The 23,282-nt window shown below is 42.8% G+C and overlaps 2 protein-coding genes across 2 annotated transcripts; both read left to right on the top strand.

The window, feature by feature from the left end:
* The first annotated feature begins 102 nt into the window (after positions 1 to 102).
* Positions 103 to 16,462, top strand: LOC124692559 (THO complex subunit 2). Its single transcript, XM_047225952.1, has 26 exons — positions 103 to 165; positions 265 to 333; positions 439 to 572; positions 1,623 to 1,698; positions 2,606 to 2,796; positions 2,970 to 3,050; positions 3,218 to 3,419; positions 5,141 to 5,329; positions 5,414 to 5,494; positions 5,589 to 5,708; positions 6,490 to 6,549; positions 6,698 to 6,825; positions 7,555 to 7,651; positions 7,729 to 7,857; positions 7,933 to 8,036; positions 8,331 to 8,508; positions 8,612 to 8,763; positions 9,393 to 9,999; positions 10,103 to 10,207; positions 11,669 to 11,824; positions 11,892 to 11,972; positions 12,082 to 12,157; positions 12,236 to 12,501; positions 12,956 to 14,026; positions 14,247 to 14,530; positions 15,795 to 16,462. Exons 1-26 carry the CDS (start codon positions 103 to 105, stop codon positions 15,862 to 15,864), a joined length of 4,770 nt encoding a protein of 1,589 aa, XP_047081908.1. The 3' UTR covers positions 15,865 to 16,462.
* Positions 16,463 to 20,291: 3,829 nt separating this feature from the next.
* LOC124689099 (protein MAIN-LIKE 1-like) lies at positions 20,292 to 21,279 on the top strand (the record flags this gene model as incomplete). The annotated part of the gene is made up of 2 exons (XM_047222694.1): positions 20,292 to 20,967; positions 21,047 to 21,279. Coding segments are annotated over 2 exons (909 nt in total), but the record flags the coding sequence as incomplete, so codon positions are not given.
* Between the last annotated feature and the right edge of the window lie 2,003 nt (positions 21,280 to 23,282).

Raw genomic sequence — 23,282 nt, 5'->3', positions numbered from 1 at the left:
CTTGCCAAAATGCTTCTTCAGCTACTATCAGCATTGTAAAGGTTGGTGCTAGAATTATCTGTTTTTCTCCGGAGCATGTAAACAGTATTATGTAATAACTTAATGTTCTTGTGGCAGTCATTAATTGGACATTTTGACCTGGACCCGAATCGCGTATTTGACATTGTGAGTTTTTATTTTTTAATCCGGGTATTACTATCTGATATTGTAAAAGTATGTTATTGTTACAATATAATTATGTTTTTTTCTTGTTTGCCTTGCCAGGTCTTGGAATGTTTTGAACTCTATCCAGATAACAATATATTTTATCAGCTTATACCTCTTTTTCCAAAGGTATTCCTGTAGTTTCTTATAAGATACATAGACAGCCTATAAAGATTATTACCATACTCCACACCTACTATTTTCGGCCCATCTTATGACTTCTCTTTGTTGCAGTCCCACGCTGCTCAAATTTTGGGGTTCAAGTTCCAATACTATCAACAATTGGATGTAAACAGCCCTGTTCCATCTGGCCTTTTCCGAATAGCAGCCTTGTTGGTCAAATCTGGTCTTATTGACCTTGATAATCTGTAAGTTTTCTAGCTGTACTTGTGTTTCTCTACACTTTCGGACCGCAAACTGTAATTTCAGACATCCTCCATAAATATTTCTAAACAGATCAGTCTTTTATGAGGTTCATATACATGTAAAATTGGTATTTGTATAACATTACATTTTAGGTGATACTCACCAACTTCTGCTCTTATTTTGATGGCCATTTTTTCTAACTATGCGATGACTTTTATGAACAGTAGTATGCCATTTTCCCCAAATGTGTTGTACTTCGATACTGAGAACCATTTTCCTCAAATGTGTTGTACTTGATACTGAGAAAAAAATTGTATGCAGTATTGAAGCAGCACAAAGTTGTGGAGGAACAACTCCACCGTGTTGCTACAATGTGGACAGCACAAATGTTGAAGGAACCACTTCAACGTGCTGCGCTAGATATCGCTCTAGGGGCGTAAGCTAGATATCGCTCTAGGGGCGGGGCTGTCAAGAGTTCAATCTAAACTCTCAACACAAGATCTAATCCAAGATCTTACAACAAGAACAGAAAGTTCTCTTTATTGATAGGTAGATGGTACATAGTCTGGTTACATATGTAGAGGCTGGCCCTCTATTTATAGGCTGCATGAGCCTTCTCAACTTAGCTCTACTCACAACTAGAGTGTTCTAGAGAACACTACATAAGCTAGGAAAAGAGATACAAATATTCTAGTTACAACATATAGCTACAACATGCTAGAAACTACTACAACACATGTGACTAAAGGATTCTATTTCCTAGAATATAGTAGAAGTGTGTAGAAGCTAGTACTGGACCTTACTTCTGTTTTATTTTAATTTATTTTCTTTACTGTCCCTCATCAAGTATGAATATCACTAATTATTCTGCTAACCGACTGACCGTAATCATAGCTAAGTCCTTGTTTGCTTTTATTTCCGTATTCTGTAGTACTTACTATGCTGTGTCAGTATGAATAAGTGTTGTTGCTGGACCTATTTGCATGGGAATATACTTTTCAACTTCACCTCATATGTTATGAATCATGACATGTTTATCGCTTCTGTTTCAGCTATGCTCATTTACTTCCAAATGATGATGAGGCATTTGAGCATTTTGGCTCTTTTGTTTCGAGGAAAATTGATGAGGTTAGTATCTTTTTTGTTGTTGAATTCATTCTGTTCGAAAAAAGATTTACTGTATTTCATGTAGGGTTATAAAGGAGAATCATATGCACGTCGCTACAATGCACTCAAATAATAAAAATACCACCACACAGATTTTCAATAATCTTATATTTTTATGCTTTGACTCTTAGACTTAACAAAGACTACCATTCGTAAAAGGAAAACAATGCTGTGTAATTGTATAGTTCTGTTTATGGAAATACCATAATAATTCTTATTGGAACTACAACTTAATGACGACAAATAGCAAGTTGCCATACTTTTGAGTTTTTTCACTCATGAAACCACATTATCGAGCTTATTTTTCACGCAATTCCTGAATACCCCATTTGAACTGACATGTCCTGGCGTGGAGCGTGGCCTTGGCAACATGCACCGACCCAAACTCTTCTTCATTCTCCCGAATCTTCATCCTCTGCTCCACCGCAGCACCATCTTCTTGTGAATGATCTGGCCTTCTTTGCTGAAGTGAAGCTGGCAACAAACTCCCTGATCTCACTGGTAGTTTACTCCAGTATCTTCCTCTGGTCAACGTCCTTGACTTCATACTTGTTGCCGGCCTTGAGCAGTTCCTTGATCTTGGGCATGTAGTCTATGCAAGCGGCCAGAGTCAGCATGAAGTTCACTGGCTGGATGTTCTGGTTTAGCAGCGCTTCTATTTTTGTCCCACGCCCTCTAAACATCGCCATGTATTTGAAGCACAATATGTGATTAAACTCGTGGCCACTGTCAGAACATAGTTGAAGTACATTATAGATCTGGTCTTACATTTATGCTATGTCTGCATTGTTCTTCAATATTTTTCAATAATTATGTATGCATCGGAGTTTCAACTTATGGAGTTTACTCATCTCTTTATTTATTCCAGGCTACTAAAATAGGCAAAATAAATCTTGCTGCTACTGGAAAGGACCTTATGGACGACGAGAAACAAGAAATAACGATCGATTTGCACACAGCATTGGAGATGGAAAATGATATAATTGAGGAGAGAGCCCCTGAGATAGAAAAGAACCAGAAGCTTGGACTTCTTCTTGGTTTCCTCTCTGTTCATGATTGGTATATACCCTGCATGCTATTGATTTAGATGTTGTACAATCATAATGCGAAGTTTCTTTTGATAACATTTCCTTGTTATACTCAATTGGTACAATTATGCTCTTGCTGTGAACACATCTGTCTTCTTTGGCATGTTATAATTCCCCTGATCGATTTCTGCTATTATTTGCCAGGGACCATGCACAGCTACTCTTTGACCGTCTTGCACAGCTAAATCCTGTTGAGCATGTTAAAATTTGTGATGGCTTACTTAGGTTTGTCAACTTCCTCTGCATATTCTATTAGCAGCCTCGCATTTATATACAATTGCCTGTACTAATGTGCAAACATGCTATATTATGGCGTGCATGAGTATGTTTGTTGTAATGCTATGGTAGAGCTCCCTGATTTATGTTGTTCAATTCTACTTTCATTTCTGCAGAATTATTGAGAAGACTATTTTGCCAGCCTACAGTACATATTGTCAAATGCATCATAAAATCTCCCGTAACATTGACACTCACATGACGGATGCATCATCTGTCTCCTCACCAAGTTATTTGGTTGATCTGCCAAAAGAGTTTTTCCAAATGCTTGCTGCCTGTGGACCATACCTTCATCGTGACACACTATTATTTCAGAAGGTACTGTTAAATCTTTTGATGTTGATTTTTTCTGCATTCTTACCCTCTTGATATGTTTCTGCCTATTACATATGATTGATATTTTCCTTATTGCATGCATGTCATGCATTATTGATTTGTTATATCTGCTTTGTACGAACTACAAATGATAACATGTCTGTATAAAAACTTCTTTTTAATCAGTGGTTGTGATGACCAGGATTTTGCTTCCTGACTTGTGTTCCTTTAACAAATTAAGAAGCGAAAAATGGTCATCCCTGATACAATTCAGAATTTTGGAAGCTATCTGCTGCATACAGCATGTGTGGCGATATGGGTATGGGACAGTTGTCGTACTTAACTCTCTTGGAGCATCATCTCCAGTAGCCCCCTCTTAGCTCATTCCCGTATCTCTATGGGGGACCTCCCCCAAAAGATGCCCTGCCTATGTTTCCTCCCACTCTAGCAGACTTTCCATATTGGACTCCCTAGATTTTATTAATATACTGTCATGGTTTTTAAGGCATCGTCTAAGCGGCGCTTAAGCGCTGAGGCGCCCTAAGATGGCAAGGCGTCTGCCCCGCCTTTGATAAGAAGTGTATGGCTGCCTCATTGAAGTGTCCAACCTCGTAAGAGGTCTCTGTTTCTGCCTGTTGCTTGCTGCACCATCGCTATGGCTTCTCCTGGGGCTTGGAGATGACTACCCTGCTGCGGTGCTGCCTCCCTGCACTCTGGCGGGCATCATGTCGTGCACCTGGTTCTGCTGCCGCCCTTCCCTTGCCCGATCTACTCTGCTGTTGTGATGGTGAAAGGATGCTGCGGTGAAGGAGAAGGGTGGTGAAAGGAAGGATGAGTTTTGAGGGTTGTGTGCTGCTACCGCGAGGAAAGGGAGCAGAAGATGTGTGTCGGCTATGGTGGGGAAGAAGGGAAGGACAGTGGGGAATTAGGTCATGGAAAGAGTATATGGCCAATAGATGGGCTTTTGGGCCACTGGGAGGTGCATAAGTAGTGGCCCATCTCTCAGTCATTGCTATTTCCCCTTGTAATATACATGCAAAACTGTTGATTCCTCTTTTCCTGCAATGTCTAAGGCATCATCTTCCCTCTCTTTAAGAGCTTAACAGCTAAGGCGGGGTTCAGTCACCTTACCTGGCTTCAACGCCTTAAAACCATGTATACTGTAACTAGCAACATTTTTGCAACATAATTAAGTGCACATTTGGCATCGGTTCCAAGAATTTATCATGCTAATGGTACTGACCCATATCCAAAATACCAATGAACATGATAATTAGTAATTACAAGTAAATAAGACCTGATAAGAAACGATTAGCACCAAATTAGCATGGATTATAATACCAAAGGATTAGCACCAACCATCATTGATTAGCATATAATCATAGCACACAAACACCCCTAATCCCTTACGCAGATTATCATGGATTAGCACACATCTATGATTAGCGCCAGGGATGGGAGCCCAGAGCACCCCTTTCCCGTAGTGCAAACGAGCGCCTGTACCGTTCACACTTAGTGTGCTTGTTACTTTACAGATAAAGAGTATACTTTTCTGCTTACGGCAAAAAAAAAAAAGGTTTCATTACATTCATTTAAAAGCATTTGGAAAGGTCCTATGACTGAACATCTTTGCTTGCAATAATGCGGTTCTGCCTTGAGCATCTAGTGGCAAAAAATGTTTGGTGTTGTTTATTTAATGGCACATTCAATGTGTTAATTTCCAGGTTTGCAGAGTGCTAAAGGTGTACCATGCCTCGTCAAAAGATTCAGCCCGTACAGCAGGCATAATGTCTCCAGAATCTCGTATTGAAGAAGCACTTGGATTATGCTTGCTTCCTTCGTTGCAGCTTATACCCGCCAATCCTGCTGTTGATATGGAGATATGGGGAGTTCTTTCCCTTCTTCCTTATGAGGTTTGTCTTGCTTCATGGTTGTTACTTGTTATACTTGACTACTTTCATTACCTTCTTAACCAATCTGGCACTGTTCATGTTTAGGCACGCTACCGTTTGTATGGTGAGTGGGAGAAGGACACTGAGCAAAACCCAATTGTCCTTGCTGCAAGGCAAACAGCAAAGGTTGCATGCTAATTCCATGCCTGGGTTTTCTTTCTTTCATCTATCATTTTATCTTGAGCTTTAAATTCACCCACGTCCTTATTTTCTCAAATAGCTGGACACCAGAAGGCTCTTAAAGCGGCTGGCCAAGGAAAACCTGAAGCAGCTTGGCCGCATGGTGGCTAAACTTGCTCATGCAAATCCAATGACTGTACTTCGGACCATTGTCCAACAGGTACCAACAGTGGGCATATAATTTATTCAAAAGCAATAATAAGCACTGCAGCCATATATCAAACATGCAAACTTCCATGGCTGTGATATTATTGGCCTTTTGCATGTAAATTATTCTCCTTGTTGTTTTCGATTCTCTGATGTTGGAGATGACAACCATTGTTACATCAGCTGACTGCTCCATTCGGACTGTATTTGGCTCTTCTATCTTCGCTGTAATATTTTTGCACCAACCTTTTTTTTTTCGATAAAAAGCAAAACAATGTGCGGTTCATTTTGTTGAACAGTAAGAGTTTAGAGGCTGGTGCTTTGAGGAAATCACAGAACAATTTGCACCAACCTGGCCATGTCAAATCCATTATATGTATTTTCCCTATATGCTGGTGGGTCGAGGATAGTAAAATTTTTAACTGACAAAGGGTAACACGAATCTCAGATTGGCATTAATGTTTAAATCAGTAAATTAACAATAATGCTGCTAAGAATTGTCAATGGAGGGAGTCTTTTTTGGGACCAAAAAAGTAGCAGAGCCTCCTACAGTCCTAATGTGCATGTGTAGAGGGAATGTGGCCCTTGGGGCTACACCACACTTAATGAAGCAACAGAGGAAGCCTAGTCAGTTTATTTCTGAATATATTATATTATTTTAATGGGTTAATTTGTGATAATTCAGTGATCCTGGAAATTCACCTTCATTTTTGTAAATGCTTCGTTGACTTTTTTCATTATAATTTATCTTCAGTTCTTTTTTTACATCTACAGTACATTGTTCCATCTTTCAGGTTGAAGCATACAGGGACATGATAAATCCAGTTGTGGATGCTTTTAAATACTTGACTCAGGTATTAGCTGCGTATGTGATGCATGTTTTGTGGAGTTGACTGTACCCTTTTGGCCTTTTCAGAGTCTATTGTAATTATCTTCCACATGTCTTTGAGTTGTTTTTGCCAGTCAAATTAACAGCATTGCCTAAATGTGTTCCTTTTACAGCTGGAGTATGATATCTTGCAATATATTGTAATCGAGCGCTTGGCTCAAGGTGGCCGTGAGAAAGTAAAAGATGACGGTCTTAATCTGTCAGACTGGCTTCAGTGTCTTGCATCATTCTGGGGACACCTGTATGTCGTTTGATTCCTGTCTCTGATTATATTATTTATGTAAGACATGATGTGATGTACTGACCAGTTTTTAGTCAAACCTGATGGTAAAGTGATATTTAATCATGTTTGTTCTTGCTTATTAGGCACATGTAGCTTATGTCATATGGCTCATACAATGATCTGCTATTTAAAAATTTGCGTTTAGCAGCAAAGTATGTGAAAAGAATTTCTGCCTAGGGTTTCCTTTTATTTAGTATCACAAATTTATCTGTAAAGTAAGCATACTATACATTATCTCGAACATGCACGCCAATGATACTTTTAGATATGCTAATGCAGCATAATGTAATTGATTTATAATCTAAATATTTAGAGATTTACCTTTTGTTTTACAACTAGTACTCACTTTAATCTTGTGCAAAATCTTGGGTTACTCTCTCCCCATTTATTTGCCCATTTTTCCATCACGTCTAGTCGTCTATAAAAGTTATCTACAAAAAAGATATCACTGATTTGCCAAGACTCCATATTCTTGTTAATATTTGTTAATCACATTTGAGCTTGAACCTTGATTGATGGATAATTACTGTGACTCTTTGAGTAAATCTTTATGCGTTGAAAATGCTAAATGTTTCTACTAGTGCTATATATATCTTCATAACCACTGGGCACTTGTGTTTCCCTTCTCAGTATTGTTATTATCTTTAATTTTTTATGTTCTTATTCTGAACCAATTAAGTTCAACAGCTGCAAGAAGCATCTTTCCATGGAGCTAAAATGCCTTTTCCAATACATAGTCAATCAACTAAAGAAAGGATTGGGCACTGAGCTTGTTGTACTGGAGGTTTGTTGACTATGTCGAAATGTCCTTGCTCCCTTTGAACTATATGAATCTGAATTTTGAAATGATGTACCATGCAGGAACTCATTCAGCAAATGGCAAATGTACAGTATACTGAGAACATGACTGACGAACAGGTTGATGCCATGGCAGGGAGTGAAACACTGCGGCTTCAATCTTCACTGTTTGGATCAACACGGAACTATAAGGTTGCATGAGGAACCAATGCCCCTTTCTCTTTTCATGATAATAAAAAAAAAGTTTACCAAATCAATTTTTTGTAGGTCCTGAATAAGTCTACAAACAAGTTGCGGGATTCTTTGCATCCAAAAGATGAACCAAAACTTGCAATTCCTCTATTACTGCTTATTGCGCAGCACAGATCCAAGTAAGGTTTTGTTTCAATTTGCAAAATCCTATGTGCCCAATCCCCTGCCTTTATTTTGTTCTGTTCTGCTCTCTCGACTAAGTGGACTTTAGTCTTGGTGCAGTTATGTAATATAGATGAATACTGGTAGCTATTACAATTTACAACTGTATAATAATCAAATGAAAATTTTGACTGTATGGTATTATGCAATAATTTACTTGTTAAGTACATTCAACAGAAATTACTCAGAAAGCAACCGTGAGCTAAAAGCCTATCATGTTCAGTTCTTGATAATTTTTTTATTATTCTCAGGATTATAATAAATGCAGATGCCACATATATCAAAATGGTTAGCGAGCAGTTTGATAGATGCCATGGGATACTACTTCAGTATGCCGAGTTTCTTTCAAGTGCTTTAACTCCAGCAACCTATGTTCAACTAATACCTCCCCTGAAAGATCTGGTTTATAAGTATCATATTGAGCCAGAGGTAATACACCCGTGTCTTGTGATATTTTAATTAATGTGCGAGCAGATTTTATATTTATGCACCCGGACTTTAGTAAACCTCTTAGTACTTAACTTTATTCTAGGTTGCTTTTCTTATATACCGCCCAGTAATGAGGCTTTTCAAAAGCGGTAATGGTGGTGAGGCCTGTTGGCCTCTGGATGGCAATGAAGAAGGGGAGTCTGTATCAAGTGATGATATGATCTTGCGTGGTGATTCATCTCAGAAGTTAATCACGTAAGTCTGTTATGAACATCTTCCACTAGTCTCTTAATCATGAATTCAACGCTATGGGTCATCACCGGCAGTACCCCCCACCTGTCTAACAACATTTACTCGGCAAATATTCGAAAATATTCACATGTAAATACAGCAGCACTTCGTGTAATTGCAAAATGTTTTTTTTTTGTTGAAAGAAGGTTATTTTCTAGTTTGGTCCCCATCCTTGTCTTTTTTTTCTAATTCAAACCTAAGGATAAAAGTGTGTTGGGAGCTTAAAATCTGCATCCGGGTTATCACGTCGTAGTTATTCCGGTTTGACCTTTTTGTTTCATGTAAAAATGAACTTGAAAGTAAATACAAGTTAGGTTCAGAAAAAATATTGACCCTTTAAAATATTTGAGTTACAAATATGAAAATTTGATCCCCTCTTGCCACTATATCAGTGAAGATCTTGTGGTCCTTGAAAGCTGGTAGGGAACTAGCTGCTTACCTTGAACAATGGTTGCTTTTAGAAACTTACAATTTAAATGTTTAAGCCTCCTTGAGGATAGCTTAGTTCAAAATTTCGGTTTCTATTCATTGATATGGCCATGGTATTTTAGGTTCAATTCACATGCAGTTCTCCGTATTCTGTTTTCTTGCAGGTGGACAGATCTTCTTGAAACAATCAAAACAATTTTGCCAGCAAAAGCCTGGAACAGTCTTTCACCTGAGTTATATGCTACTTTCTGGGGTTTAACACTATATGATCTTCATTTTCCAAAAGATCGCTATGATGCAGAAATCAAGAAGCTGCATGAAAATCTCAAACAACTCGAAGATAACTCAGATAACTCTAGCATTGCAATATCACGACGTAAGAAGGACAAGGAGAGAATCCAAGATTTACTGGACAAATTGAACAATGAATCTGATAAGCATAAACAGCATGTTGCATCGGTGCTCCAAAGGCTTGCCCGTGAAAAGGATAAATGGCTGAGTTCCAGTCCCGATGCACTGAAGATCAACATGGAATTTCTCCAGCGGTGCATATATCCACGCTGTGTTTTCAGCATGCAGGATGCTGTGTATTGTGCTACATTCGTCCAGACGATGCATTCACTTGGGACTCCACTTTTCAACACAGTGAATCATATAGATGTTTTTATCTGCAAGACACTACAGCCAATGATCTGTTGTTGCACAGAATATGAGGCTGGCAGGCTTGGAAGGTTTCTTCATGAGACACTTAAGACAGCCTATTATTGGAAGGTAGTCTATTGATTCATTTGTGCTAGACACTCTTCACCATAGCTTTCATGATGTTTATTACATTGTTTAGTGCTTCTGAGTTTGCATATACAACTTTTTGCAGAGTGATGAATCAATATATGAACGTGAATGTGGAAATAAGCCGGGATTCGCTGTATACTTCAGATTTCCAGATAGTCAACGTGTATCTTATACCCAGTTTGTTAAAGTACGGTTTGCACACTCCTTGAAGTTATGTGTGTCGCACAATTCAGTTTATGTTTGTCATATCCTTTAGTGCAGCTTAGTCCTAAAATCTTAAAAGAGTGACTGATACATAGATAGCCTGTTTTGTGTTCGATCACCATTTCTCAAAATTTTAGGACGTAGTTGTACTCAAGTAGCATGATTATGGTGATATGACAAATCCTAAGAGTTTGTAGGGGTAATTTCTAGTGTAAAAAGTACTATCAGGAGCACAAATAAACTAGAAGTAAATATATTATGTTGTTTATGGTGTTTTGTCACCTTTTAAAATAACTGCAAACATAATGCATATTAAATTATACAAAAATGAACATTTACTGTCGATATTGATGGTTCCAACTTTTTCACAAGTCCATGAGAACAGTCTTCTGAATATCTTGCACTCCCTCTTTCCCAAAACAACTTGCTTAACTTTTCTATAACTAAAATGTGTATATTTCTGTATCTAGACAAAGTTGCAGCAAGTTATTTGCTTTGGTATCCAAACCAAAAGCTTTTGCTCTAGATATCTTATTAATATCTACAGAGTGCTCATAGATATTCTGTTCTATCTCAGTTGAATTAATCCTGTGATAAATACTAATGCACAAAAACCGTGTTTAGGTGTCAAGTGTAACTCTTTACTGTGAGCTGTTAGCGTGCCAGATATTGATGGGTTAGTTAATGGATTTAAAATTTTGCAGATGAACTCGTTCACGAACTCACAAACTATGTTAGAGGAACCCATGTCTTCTCATTCAATCTAAATCGGGTGTCTCCAATGCTCATACAATGGCACATTGGGTGTTAACATGCTAGTTCCCAGATATGGATACTTCCCCTTAGTTCCACCCATAGGGGACATAGGACATAAAATCTTTCCACTCCTTGTAGTATGTCACTCGTAAAATTTGCAAAAATGTGGACAGGTAGCCCATTCTCAGTAAGCTGGCCCTGTCTGTTTGTCATGCCAAACATGTCAGAGCTCGTTTCATAAAGCATTGCTGTCCTGCCATGCAGTTTTATTTTATTTAAAGGGGATTTCAGATGTGTCAGTTGGTGCTGCATGTGCTAGACGTGTTTGGCTTTATTGAGCTGTACATTTGGTCATGTTTGAGCTTTGCAACAGAAGTGTAGTGGCTACTTCTTTTATAAAATGTTAAAACCTGCAAGATTACCATATTCACTGCATGTACCTTTTATTGATAAGCATCTACCCATTTTCTGGTGAAATTTCTGTTTTTTGCATCTTGGTATGAATTCAGCATGGTTTCATTAACTCTAGTTTTTATTATTGACTCATGCTGCTTTTCTTTGTATATTTTGTTCATGCCACCTGAATTAACAAGTCATAAGTGAATGTCTAGTATCAAAAGTTTCAAGTTGTCCTTTTATCTGCTATTCTTTAAATATATTTGTGAACATTTTTTTTTTCTGTCCTTAGGTTCATTGGAAATGGAGTGGAAGAATTACCAAGGTGCTTAATCAGTGTATGGAATCAAAAGAATACATGGAAATCAGAAATGCCCTTATTCTGCTCACAAAGATAACTAGTATTTTTCCTGTGATGCGAAAAAGCGGCATCAACATCGAGAAAAGGGTAATTACATCATTAGTCACCATATGTGGTATGCTATTGTTCTATCGCTCACAAATATTTTTACCAGGTAGCGAAGCTAAGGGGGGATGAGAGGGAAGACCTGAAAGTACTGGCCACTGGTGTAGCTGCTGCTCTGGCGGCTCGCAAGGCAAGTGTTAAATCTTCACTGTTGCCTTTTTTCTTCCTATCAGGAGGCACCCACTTGTGTATGATTATGAGATGTATGCGTGGAAGCTCAATTATTATTTATTATGCAGAGCTCATGGCTATCTGAAGAAGAGTTTGGCATGGGTCACCTTGATCCGAAGCCAGTGCCTGCAAAAACTATTCCTGGTAATTAGAAGATGCAGAAGGTGTTTTTGTTTAACCACTATGATTAGCTGGACTATAACGCTTCCTTCGATTCTACAGGAAATCAGTCTGCAGACCCTACGACAGCAAAGGATCACATTGTTCGTGCAAAATCTACTGAGGGTAGGCATGAAAGGTCAGAAAATGCAATGAGGTCTGATGCTCAACACAAGAAGAATGCCTCGACTGCAAATGGATCTGATAGTCAAATACCATCTTCCTCTGCACAAGGAAAAGTTTCAGGGGTTGCACATGGTGCAGATGAACCTCCAAAGCTTTTGTCTGATGAGGGAGTCAAGGTTTTGAAGCCTACTGCAGAATCTGAGGTACCTCCCAGTTTATCATGTGAAAAGCATGAAAGTAACAGTAGGATAGCTCCTGTGAGCTTGGCTTCAAAAAGGTTTTTGGAATTGCAAAAAATTCCTACAAGAGCGAATATGGCAATAGTATGTGTATTTGTAGATTGTCGTGCAAAGAAATCTATTTTTATGGCCTATACATGTGCTAAAATGGTGCAATATTTTATCTATTTCAGCCCATCATCCTCGTATTTTTTCTGCAGATGAGAAATGGATGTATATTTCACAATTTTTCGCAAGTACATGAGTGTATTTCCACTTGTAATTTTCTTAGGATTTTTTGAAATTTGAAACAATTATTTTCTTGAAAATAACGGGGTCAGGCGTCCTTTAGTATGTCATGGAACATGGCAGTGACCATTGACTAATTTTGTGCTGGGCATTTGGTTTGCATTGTTTCTAATCATTTTTCCTACAACAGACAAGAGGGCCACAGAAGCGTGCTGCACACAATGCTGCAAAGGTATCTAAGCATGATGCGGTGAAGGAAGATGCAAAACCCGGGAAATCAACCAGCAGAAGTCTTAATCAACAAGCCTCTGCTATTTCTGTAGACAGAGAAGTATTGCCTCAGGCAGCTGATGGTATGTTGGATACTAAAACTACTAGTCCCTTGGTTGGAACTAATGGTAACGTACATCCGGCGCCACGAAAGGTATCAGCATCCTCCCAAAGATCAACGGCGTTGGCTGCACATATTGGTGGAACAGCTAATCCTGCCAGCGAAGGTGAATCTACTGACTTGATTGATTCTACCGTGAAACAGCAAAAAAGATCTGTTCCTGTTGAAGAACAAGAGAGAACAGGTAAACGAAGGAAAGGGGAGTCTGAAGTCCGGGATGGTGACTTAACAGATCACCATACAGACAAAGAAAAAAAGTTGGACTCGCGATCGGTAGATAAATTTCGTTCTTCTGATCATGAGAGAGGTGCTAGTGAGGAACAAAACGTAGTTAGGGCAGAGAAATTAAAAGAAAAGTTCGATGATAAATATGACAGAGATCCTAGAGAAAAAGCAGACCGGAGTGAAAGGCGACGTGGAGAAGACGTGGTTGAGAAACCAACAGACAGATCATCTGAAAGGAGAGAGCGTTCTATTGAAAGGATGCAAGACAGGGGGATAGACAGGGTTCCTGAAAAAGGAAGAGAAGACAGGAATAAGGAGGAGAGAAGCAAAATTAAGCATGTTGAACCCTCTATAGACCGGGCACATACTTCTGACGAACGGTTCCGAGGGCAAAGCTTACCACCACCTCCACCTCTTCCAACAAGTTTTGTACCCCAATCAGTCGTTGCCAACCGAAGAGATGAAGATGGTGACCGAAGGGGTGGCAGCACCAGGCATACACAAAGGTTGTCTCCCAGGCGTGATGACAAAGAAAGGTGGCATGTGGAGGAGAATGCTTCACTGCCGCAGGATGATGGGAAACATAGAAGAGAGGAAGATCTCCGGGATAGAAAGCGGGAAGACAGGGATGTTTCATCAAGCAAGGTAAATCTGTCTTTCCCCCTAATGCTCTCCTGTGATTTGTGATCAATGTTTGCTCACTAGTTTGGTTATATCGATAAAGATGATGTATTAATCTCGTCACTCAACAGTTCTATGACTGCAATGGTGTGAGGCATGCATTCACTCCTCTTGGGACCTTACATCTTGTAACTGATAGACTGAACATTCTTGTTTAACCTCTAATGCTTTATTACTTCTATAGGTAGATGACAGGGATAGGGACAAAGTTATGAAGGAAGATAGTGACCCTAATAGTGCTTCCAAACGGCGAAAGATAAAGAGAGAACAGTCTACTCTAGAAGCTGGAGAATATGCACCTTCTGCTCCACAGCCTCCGAGCCTTGGAGCTGGTAACTCGCAATCGGAAATACGAGAGAGAGAAAGAAAGGGTGCTGTTTCACAGCATCGGCCGTCACATGCTGATGACCTTCCTAGGTTGCATGCCAAGGATTCAACAAGCAAGACAAGTCGTAGAGAGGCTGACCAGTAAGTTTAGGAAATGATGATTTCATTGAACTAAGCATTGCACACCTTCCTACGATTTACAACTCACTTCACAATGTTTTTTTTTTAAATCTTACCTGTCACGTGAAACACAATCTATTTTATGGGAAGGATCAATTTTGTATCGACTGAATGAAGTTGCAAAACCATTTTCTTTATTTTCTTAAAGTTCAGATGCTTTGCACATAAAAAAATCGTGAACTGCAATATCTTATGCAAACTCATTTTTTCTTAGACCTCTTTTAGTATGCACCCAACCCGCTTCTTTCTATATTGAAGAAACATTTAGTCAAATAAAATAACGATTGTGCTGCCAAGTTACAAGCTATTATGCTGGTAAGTAATGTAGAAAAAAAAATCATCATTTCACCTTCCTAAATTGTAGATAACATGGTGCCATGCACTTAATGAGGCATAGTGTGGCTGGCATTATGGAAACTAACCACTTATGTTCCAAGATACTCCCTCCGATCCAAAATAAGTGTCAGATTTAGTACAAACTGTGTACTAAATCAGTACAAAATCACCGACACTCATTATGGATTGGAGGGAGTAGCATTATTGTGAAAGCTGCCTCAAAGAGGGTTTGCTTTTAAAAGTAGTGGAATATGAATAATAGAGAAATGCCCAACTAAATAATTGCCATTTATTAGAACAAGGATAACTGCATGACAAATAGTTCAATGGATTGATGTCTTACCAAGAATTTGTAGCATTCAATTTTTTTTGTTTCCATTGATAGAGAACAATGAAATTTATGACTTATTAAGTCGTCATGGTTGACACGTGTTAAATCGTAGCTACCAAAATCTAGGTCAATGGCTGGTGTAGTTTAGAATTGGTATGACCCCTTTTCCTTGCATGTAAGCATCTTTAAAGAAATGAGAATTTAAAGCTTACACATGTAAAATACAATATACTCTAGCATCACTTTGTTGTCTTGAAGCATATTTAACTGCTTGATTCCGCGTGTTCTCATCTATGTGTTTAAATTGTCTTAATCCTTGTGTTGGTTAATATATAGCTTGAGCTTTTGTCATGAATTCATGAGTTACATATATAAAAGAGAATAGTTACATCGATGATTAGGCTTAAAATCTTACCTTTCATATGTAGCGATCGTAAGGTATACTAGAAATAAAGCTGCAGACAAATGATTGCTAGGATGTTTTTCTTTCTAGTTCTTCCCAACAGTCATGTAATGCAACATCATATTTTTCTCTGACAAACCCTGGTTAACTTGCAGAATGCATGATAGAGAAAGGGAAGAGGAAAAGCGGATAAGAACTGAAGCAAAAAGAAAGCATCGGAAGTAGGTTGTTGCGAGAATTTTGATCATTCAGTTGGCATCCTTGACAAGTTTTTCTTCTAGCGGGAAGATCTATGTGGGCATATTGAACCATTCAGTGTGTATGCCTCTAACTCCATGGTTTCCTAGAAAGGTTTGCTGGGGCAGAAGGGGACACAAAATCAATCCTTCAGCTGTTGCTGTCCAGATGCAAATTCTTATGAACCATGTTGAGTGCAAGGAACAACCATCTGGGCCGTAGTCGTTATACACGTTGTCGTAACATTATAGCATGGAATGTGAGAAACAGAAATCATGTGCCATTATTAACTTGAGACAAATTTGCTCTAGACAAGGATGAGCAGATGTTGGTCCAGCTATTTTTGTAATTCATTTTGTACTAGCTGAAGGCGGTTTTGTTGTAACAGGCTTGAGTTTCCTTTTTTGCTCTGCCTAGGAAGAATAGCAGTGGCCAGTGGGGACACAATGAGTAGGTTGTACATGTATAGTTACAATGGTCGGATGAACAGTTCTGCTGTAGCTTTCACTTAGATGGTAGCGCTACATTTGATGTGTGATACATTTTACAAAATCGCATTTGATCTGTGATACATTTTACAAAATCACGCTCATGATTCTGGAAGGGCTGTAGGTACTTTGCTAAAAAATGACATGTATATTTTGTCTGCTTTGTTCTAGCTATTCTTATTAAGAGCATCTCCAGCCGCGTCCCCCAAAGGGATTTGGGGCGCGCTGGACAAAAAATCCGTTCCAGCCGCGTCACCTAAAGCCCATTTTTGTCCGGCGCGCCCCCATAATGTGTCCGGCGCTCCGAGCCCGTCCCCGTCCCACAGGGGACGCACCGAGCACGCCGGACACAACGAAAAGCGAGGCGAACCGACGCGGGTCTGACGCGTCAGTGGCTCGGAAGCCTAAAACCCCGTCGCCTACCTTTGGTCAAGCGATGTTAATGGCGTCCCTGTTTTCCCAGGCGACGCAGCGACGCGTCTCGTCGTGCATGGCCGCGTGGCCGTCCGCGCCGGCATTATTGCGTGCAATCACCCGCTGCCGCCGCTGTTTAAAGACGCCGTGCAGTTTCTCACCGCTCACAAACCTTCTCGTCGCCGCCGCCTCCCCCCTCCCAGATCTTCTCCTCGTCTCTCCAAAAATGTTGAGCTCGTCCTCCCGCAAGATCGCCGCGGCGAACGGCTTCGGTCGCGGCAGCCTCACCGTGGCGGAGGCGTGGGCGCTGTACCACGCCCGGTATCCAGTCCCGCCGGACATGCGGCTGCCAAGCAGCGGCGGGCCGGAAGATGGCCGTGAACGGCATTGGCGTTCCGCCGCCGCCGAAGCCGCGCACGGACCAATGGTGGGACGCCGTCAAGGCCCGTCGGGCTCAACTCACCGCCCGAGGAGCGGTTGGATCCGACGTGGGCGGTCGACAACAACGACGCCTGGTGGACGACGTACTTCAAGGCGAAGTACGACATCGAGATGCACAGCATGGAGGGGCTCGTCGGCGGCCCCAATAGCTGGAACAAGGACGGCCGCGCCTTGTTCTGGGGCGTTCCGGGGCGCACCCTTGACAACGTCATCCGCGGCATCCGCAACGGCGCTCCAAGGCTGGAGATGCCGTCGTCGCCGCCGCCGTCTCCTCAATGGCAGCCGAGGAGGATGACGTACTCGTCCTCCTCGCACTCTTCTTCCTCGGGACCGGCGCGATCGACGCCGTCCTCGTCTTACCGGTCGGCGCCGTACACCGTTCCCAAACGGGAGGTGAAGGAGGAGCCGGCGACGCCCGTCAACACGAGGCGTGGCGGCAGCGGCAGCCGGCGGCAGCAAGGGAGGCGCGGCGGCGCCCTCCTCATCCCGAAGCCGGAGGTGAACGAGGAGCCGGAGGAAGCGTCACAGGCGGCGCTGCTAGCGGAGTATGAGCGGCAGCAGCGGCTCATCGCCAGCAGCGACGACCCCGAGGACTGTCCAGGTCTGCGGGCGGCGTTCTTGGCGTCCATGAACGACAAGGACGCATGGAGGGGCGACCTGGACGCGGCGATCGCCATGTCCATCCGCGACTCCGGCAAGCCGCTGGTGGACCTCACCGACGACGGCGAGGCAGGACCAAGCGGCTTGGTGAAGGACGAGCCCGTCGAGGAGCGCGTCAAGCAGGAGGTCGTCACCGACGACATGTACAACTTCCAGCAGTACTACGACGCCTCCGGCCGACGCAAGTGGTTCTAGATTAGGTTTAGTTTAAATTTAGTCAAATTTTGTTCGAATCTATGTAAGTTTGGACGAATCTTAGTCGAATCTCGTTAAGTTTAAAATTTCCGAATTTTTGTTTGGGGGACGCGACTGGGGAGCGACGTCCCCCAAAGACGGCACGAACAAAACACGTCCCCCAAACGCTCAATCTAACGCGGTTTGGGGGACGCTTTGAGGGAGGCGACTGGAGATGCTCTAAGTCCCTAGCATTTAATAAGGTCCTTCAGTTGATAGAATATTAATTCTTCCGAGCGGGTGCGTGCCAAACCAAACTTCCGGGCGGGCGCGCTACAGGAACCACCATGCGTTCAGCTGTAGTCTAGCTGATATCATGTGTTTTTTTCTTTTTCAAAAAGCTGTAACTTTTAAATCGTGCAGCGAAATTGCAATTCGTTTTCACTTCTAGAATTCTCAAGACGAGAGCTTCGAAATAGACCATATTTTCATACGTTCTGATGAAATTTTTTAACGAGCAACTTTGATGCGCGACAGAGCAACTTTGTTTTGTGGCAAAACAATTTTGGTGTGCTGCAAAGCAACTTTTGTGTGCAACAAACATGTATGGCGTGAGACGCGCGGCGGCGGGGTCTCTGGCGTGGCACGCAACGGCGGGCAGGTGGCAGGTGGGATCTGCGGCGGGCCGGCACGGCGGACCGCGCGGTGGCGGGCGTGCACGGCGGCGAACTGGTGGGCAGCGGCACGGCTGACAGGATCATTGGGGAGTTTTTTATAGACATTTTTTGTTTTTTATATATATTTTATTTCATAAAACGGTCTGATAAGTGGGACCAATGCCACCTCAGCCCTGACAATGGGGCCAACCGTCGAAATTTCGCTCCAAATCAACTATTAGCGCATTCCTCAAAAAACCTCGCAAAATGTGATGGTTTTTTGTCCCGCAAACGTGGTGGTATACGGTAAATTTCACTATCAAAGTAGTGGTTTTATGCTATTGACTCAGAATTTTAGGTGTTTTACGACCGTGCGTAGATACAGGCTTTAAGTGGAGGTTTGAAGAGGAACGTTGAAAGGACAGCCGGCGATCAGTGACAGCCGACTAACAAAACATGGAGAAGATGGGAGACATGATCTAGATTTGTCGTCGTCAGGAAAATCGCCACCAGATTGCCTAAGGAAAACCAACGTCACTCACGGCGATTTACACAAAAATAACCCTTTGTTACAACTATAGCATAGACTGACCCTCCGGGCAAACTATTTCACCCATCTAACCCTTTTGTGTGGCGCGCCTCACAGCGGCGCTACACATGGCAGTGTGGCGTCCGTCCCTGCGGCGCCACTCTCCTAGCCGACGTGGCGCCCTCGACGCTGAGCTGGTGCAACGATCCGACGTGGCAGGATGTGTGGCGCCGCTCCCATCGGCGTCACACATGCACTTGTAATTGCCCAAAACATACTGTAAGACAAAGCTTCTGGGACTTAGCCGTTTTGGCGAGGCGCTATGTGTGGCGCCGACGCCGCGGGCGCCACACTTCACAGTGTGGCACCGATGCCACGGGCGCCACACATCCACTTAAGTGTGGCGCCCGCGCCCGCCCCCAGCCCGACCCAGCCTTCTTCTTCTTCTCTCTTCTCTGTTTCTTCAAGACTTAGGGGCGGCCGGCGGTTCCTCCTCCTCCCCCCTCTCCCCCAACAAATCGGCCACAAATTCGTCAGATCTGACCGGCCAATCTCTTCCCCATCCATTCCTCAAGTTAATCCCCTTCAAATCCCTCACATTCATCCACTAATTTCATAGATCTTGCTAGATTTGTACATGAACCCTAGACATGGAAACTAGATTTGAAATGGCTATGTATGTGTTGAAATGGCTATGTATGTGTTGAATGTGTATGTGTAGGAACCCTAGATATGTATGTATACTAGATTTGTGGAGGAACCCTAGACATCAAATTTCATGAATGTGTATGTGTAGGAAACATAGATATGTATGTATCCATATTTGTGTTACATATGACCATTATTTGTGATGGAATAACTCATATTTGTGATGGAATAACTCATATTTGTGATGGAATAACTCATATTTGTGATGGAATAACTCATATTTGTTAGGAATGGCTCATAATATGGTGTTTTATCCCTAGATATGAATGTATATGTATGTATGTGTGATGGCTTATTTGGATATATTCTCATGTATGTGTTGCTCATATTTGTTAAACATGTAGGATGGTGTGGCTCCTAGATCAAGAGTATGACAGAGATCACCGGGCTTTTCATATGACGGAGAGGAGAACGGATCTTCACCCTTTGAAGATTCGTTACCATGGCACAGTGGATATAGCGTATGACGAGGAGTACACGGAGTTCATCGAGCCTACCGGTCTTCTCCCGTTCATATCGCTTGTAAGCCGTGGGGGGCCGAACATGAACGCCGCGGCACTCACCGCCCTTGTCGACCGGTGGAGGCCGGAGACGCACACCTTCCACTTGAGGGCCGGCGAGATGACCCCTACTCTTCAGGATGTTTCCATGATTCTTGGACTTCCTATTCAGGGCGAGCCACTGTGTATGAACACAGCTTCTGATGGGTGGCGCCGACAGATGGAGGACCTTATTGGCATGGCTCCTCCGGCGCCTGCAGATCCAAAAAAGAGAGCTCCCGCCGGCGCAGCTTTCTCTTGGATTAGGCTTAACTTTGGACAATGCCCGGAAAGGGCCGACAGGGACACTCTCAGGACGTACACCCGCGTGTACTTATGGTACATGATTTTGAGGACTCTCTTTGCTGACAGTGGTGGGAAGCTGGCCCATTGGTGTTGGCTCAAGGCGCTTACGGTGTTGGAGCACCGGTGGAGTTGGGGAATAGCGGCACTTGCCTACCTCTACCGGCAGGTAAAGATTTGTTGCATGTACTATTCTTCTATAGTAGGTTGCCTACATCTACCTCTAACCAAATGTCTTATGTACGCACTTGGATGAAGCTTGTCGCAGGACGGGGAGCGGCGGTATTGGTGGATGCTTGCTCCTACTTTCCGTATGGAGCTGGGACCGCCTATCAGTTGGGCGGCCCAGGGTACTCACAGAGAGGCCATGGCCTCATCACCCGAACAACCCTGATCGGGAGCCGACTTGGGCATACCTTTGGGACAATATCTCCGAGATGACGAGCGATCCAAAGGTCATGTACATGCACTACACTGAGGAGTTGGACACTCTTACCGCTGAGCAGGTAACCGATCACTCTTTTGCAATCCGAGTTCATAAATTCTATTGCCATGTTCTAAATTCTGAAATATTTGTATGGTGCACGTGGATTGGGAGCCATATGGTACCTACTACCGTATTGGCGCGGCGATGACTGACCTCAACCACAAGTGCACGGAGGAGGCGCGGTTCTGGCGTATGTGCTGCCCACTCATATGCATATGGCTTGTTGAATACCACCAGCCGCACAGAGTGATGAGACCGTTTGAGCTGTATCAGGAGTGCCCACCTCAGTGGCAAGACACGGACCAGACGCTTCATAGGTAAACTTCCGGAATCATGCAATGGAAGTTTCTTGATTGAAGAGGTAGAATCTAACTTCTTGATTCTTGCAGGCTTGATAGGCAGCGGCAGAGGAAGATCACAAATTGGCCTGTCCATCATAGCGGCCACGTCACAGCGTTCCAACACTGTTTGGAAGCGATACAGAATGCTGGCCCTGTGGAGATTGTGCCTCACGACTTGGCCGCTTTCAACAACTATCTCCTGTGGTTTCATCAAAGCACGCGTATCGAGTTAGTGAAACACGCGTATGATGATGACATCTTGGACGACCCCATCGAGTTCGATGAGGTTGCGCAAAGCCATCACGACATCTATGCTCGCAGAGGAAGATCGACTTCTATTGCTTCCGAGCTGAACTTCGTGGTAATTTATTCCCTCGTTAGCTAGTACATCATCTACATTGGCATGTGATCGCTCAAATTTTGTATAATATGTTTGTCGCAGCGGTCCGAGATCCAAAAAACAGCTGAGGAGTGCGAGGTTGTTTGGGATCAGAGCCATACAGATGAGAAGCCTATCGGACCGATGCGGCATTTCATTAAGGTATGGTCGCCAACATTCAATGTAAGCTAGTGTGTTCCTGGGGTGGCTTTGTAACCATGACTTTCACGACGCAGAACACTGCACGAAAGATGCGGCGGTTAGCCAACTTGCTAGGTTGCCGCGACACCGAAATTGCGGCTACATCCTCTTCTGAAGAGGTGGAGGTATGGACTATTTTGTTGCTGTCAAACATGTGCTTACTAGTTTCAACTTTTATAATCTCATGTGTTCATGTTTGTGAAGATTCCTGACGACGAGGAAATTTTGAGTCAAAGCATTAGTCGCGGCAAGAGGCAAGCCCCACGGTCTGCTTACCAGTTGAAGCCAAGGGGCAATGCTCCAAACCGGTACACTCCGGAAGATTATGTCAACCTAGGAAAGAAGGTTGTCATTGAGGAGGATGAGGCGCCACCGCGGAGATCATCTTTGAGGAGGATGAGGAACGATGACCCGTTATCTTCAGAGGAGGAGGAGCAGGAGGAGGAGGAGGAGCAGCAGCAACAAGAGCCACGGCAGCGGACAAAAAAGATGGCCGTCCGGAAGGAGCCCGTGAGGACGGCACGTCGAGGACGAAACTAGGATTTGCTACGTGTTGTTGTGAACTCTATCTTCATAAGTATCGTGTTGTGAACTATATGTCATTTTGAACCATGTCTATTGTTGCTACGTGTTGTTTCAATCTATGTGCTACGATGTGAGCTATGATGTGTTATATGTGTATGTTCTATGTGTATGACATTCGTACTATTGTGTTCAAATATTGTGTTGAAAACTGGTTAACTAAGGCAAGAATTTACATGGTTTTAACACAAGTCAACAAGTGGCGCCCCTCACGCTGGCGCCACACCTCACTATGTGGCGCCCACGGTATCGGCGCCACATAAGTTGTTTATATGTCGAAAACATCCAGGGGCTCCGGACGTCTGGGACTTAGCCGTTTTGGCGAGGCTCTATGTGTGGCGCCCGTGGCATCTGCGCCACACTGTGAAGTGTGTCGCCCGTGGCGTCGGCGCCGCACATAGCGCCTCGCCAAAACGGCTAAGTCCCAGAAGTTTTGTCTTACAGTATGTTTTGGGCAATTACAAGTGCATGTGTGGCGCCGATGGGAGCGGCGCCACACATCCT

This window comes from Lolium rigidum, chromosome 2, assembly GCF_022539505.1.
Source record: "Lolium rigidum isolate FL_2022 chromosome 2, APGP_CSIRO_Lrig_0.1, whole genome shotgun sequence".
Classification (NCBI taxonomy): domain Eukaryota; kingdom Viridiplantae; phylum Streptophyta; class Magnoliopsida; order Poales; family Poaceae; genus Lolium; species Lolium rigidum.
The sequence above is the reverse complement of the archived record's forward strand: the minus strand, read 5'-3'. Positions and strand labels throughout refer to the sequence as shown.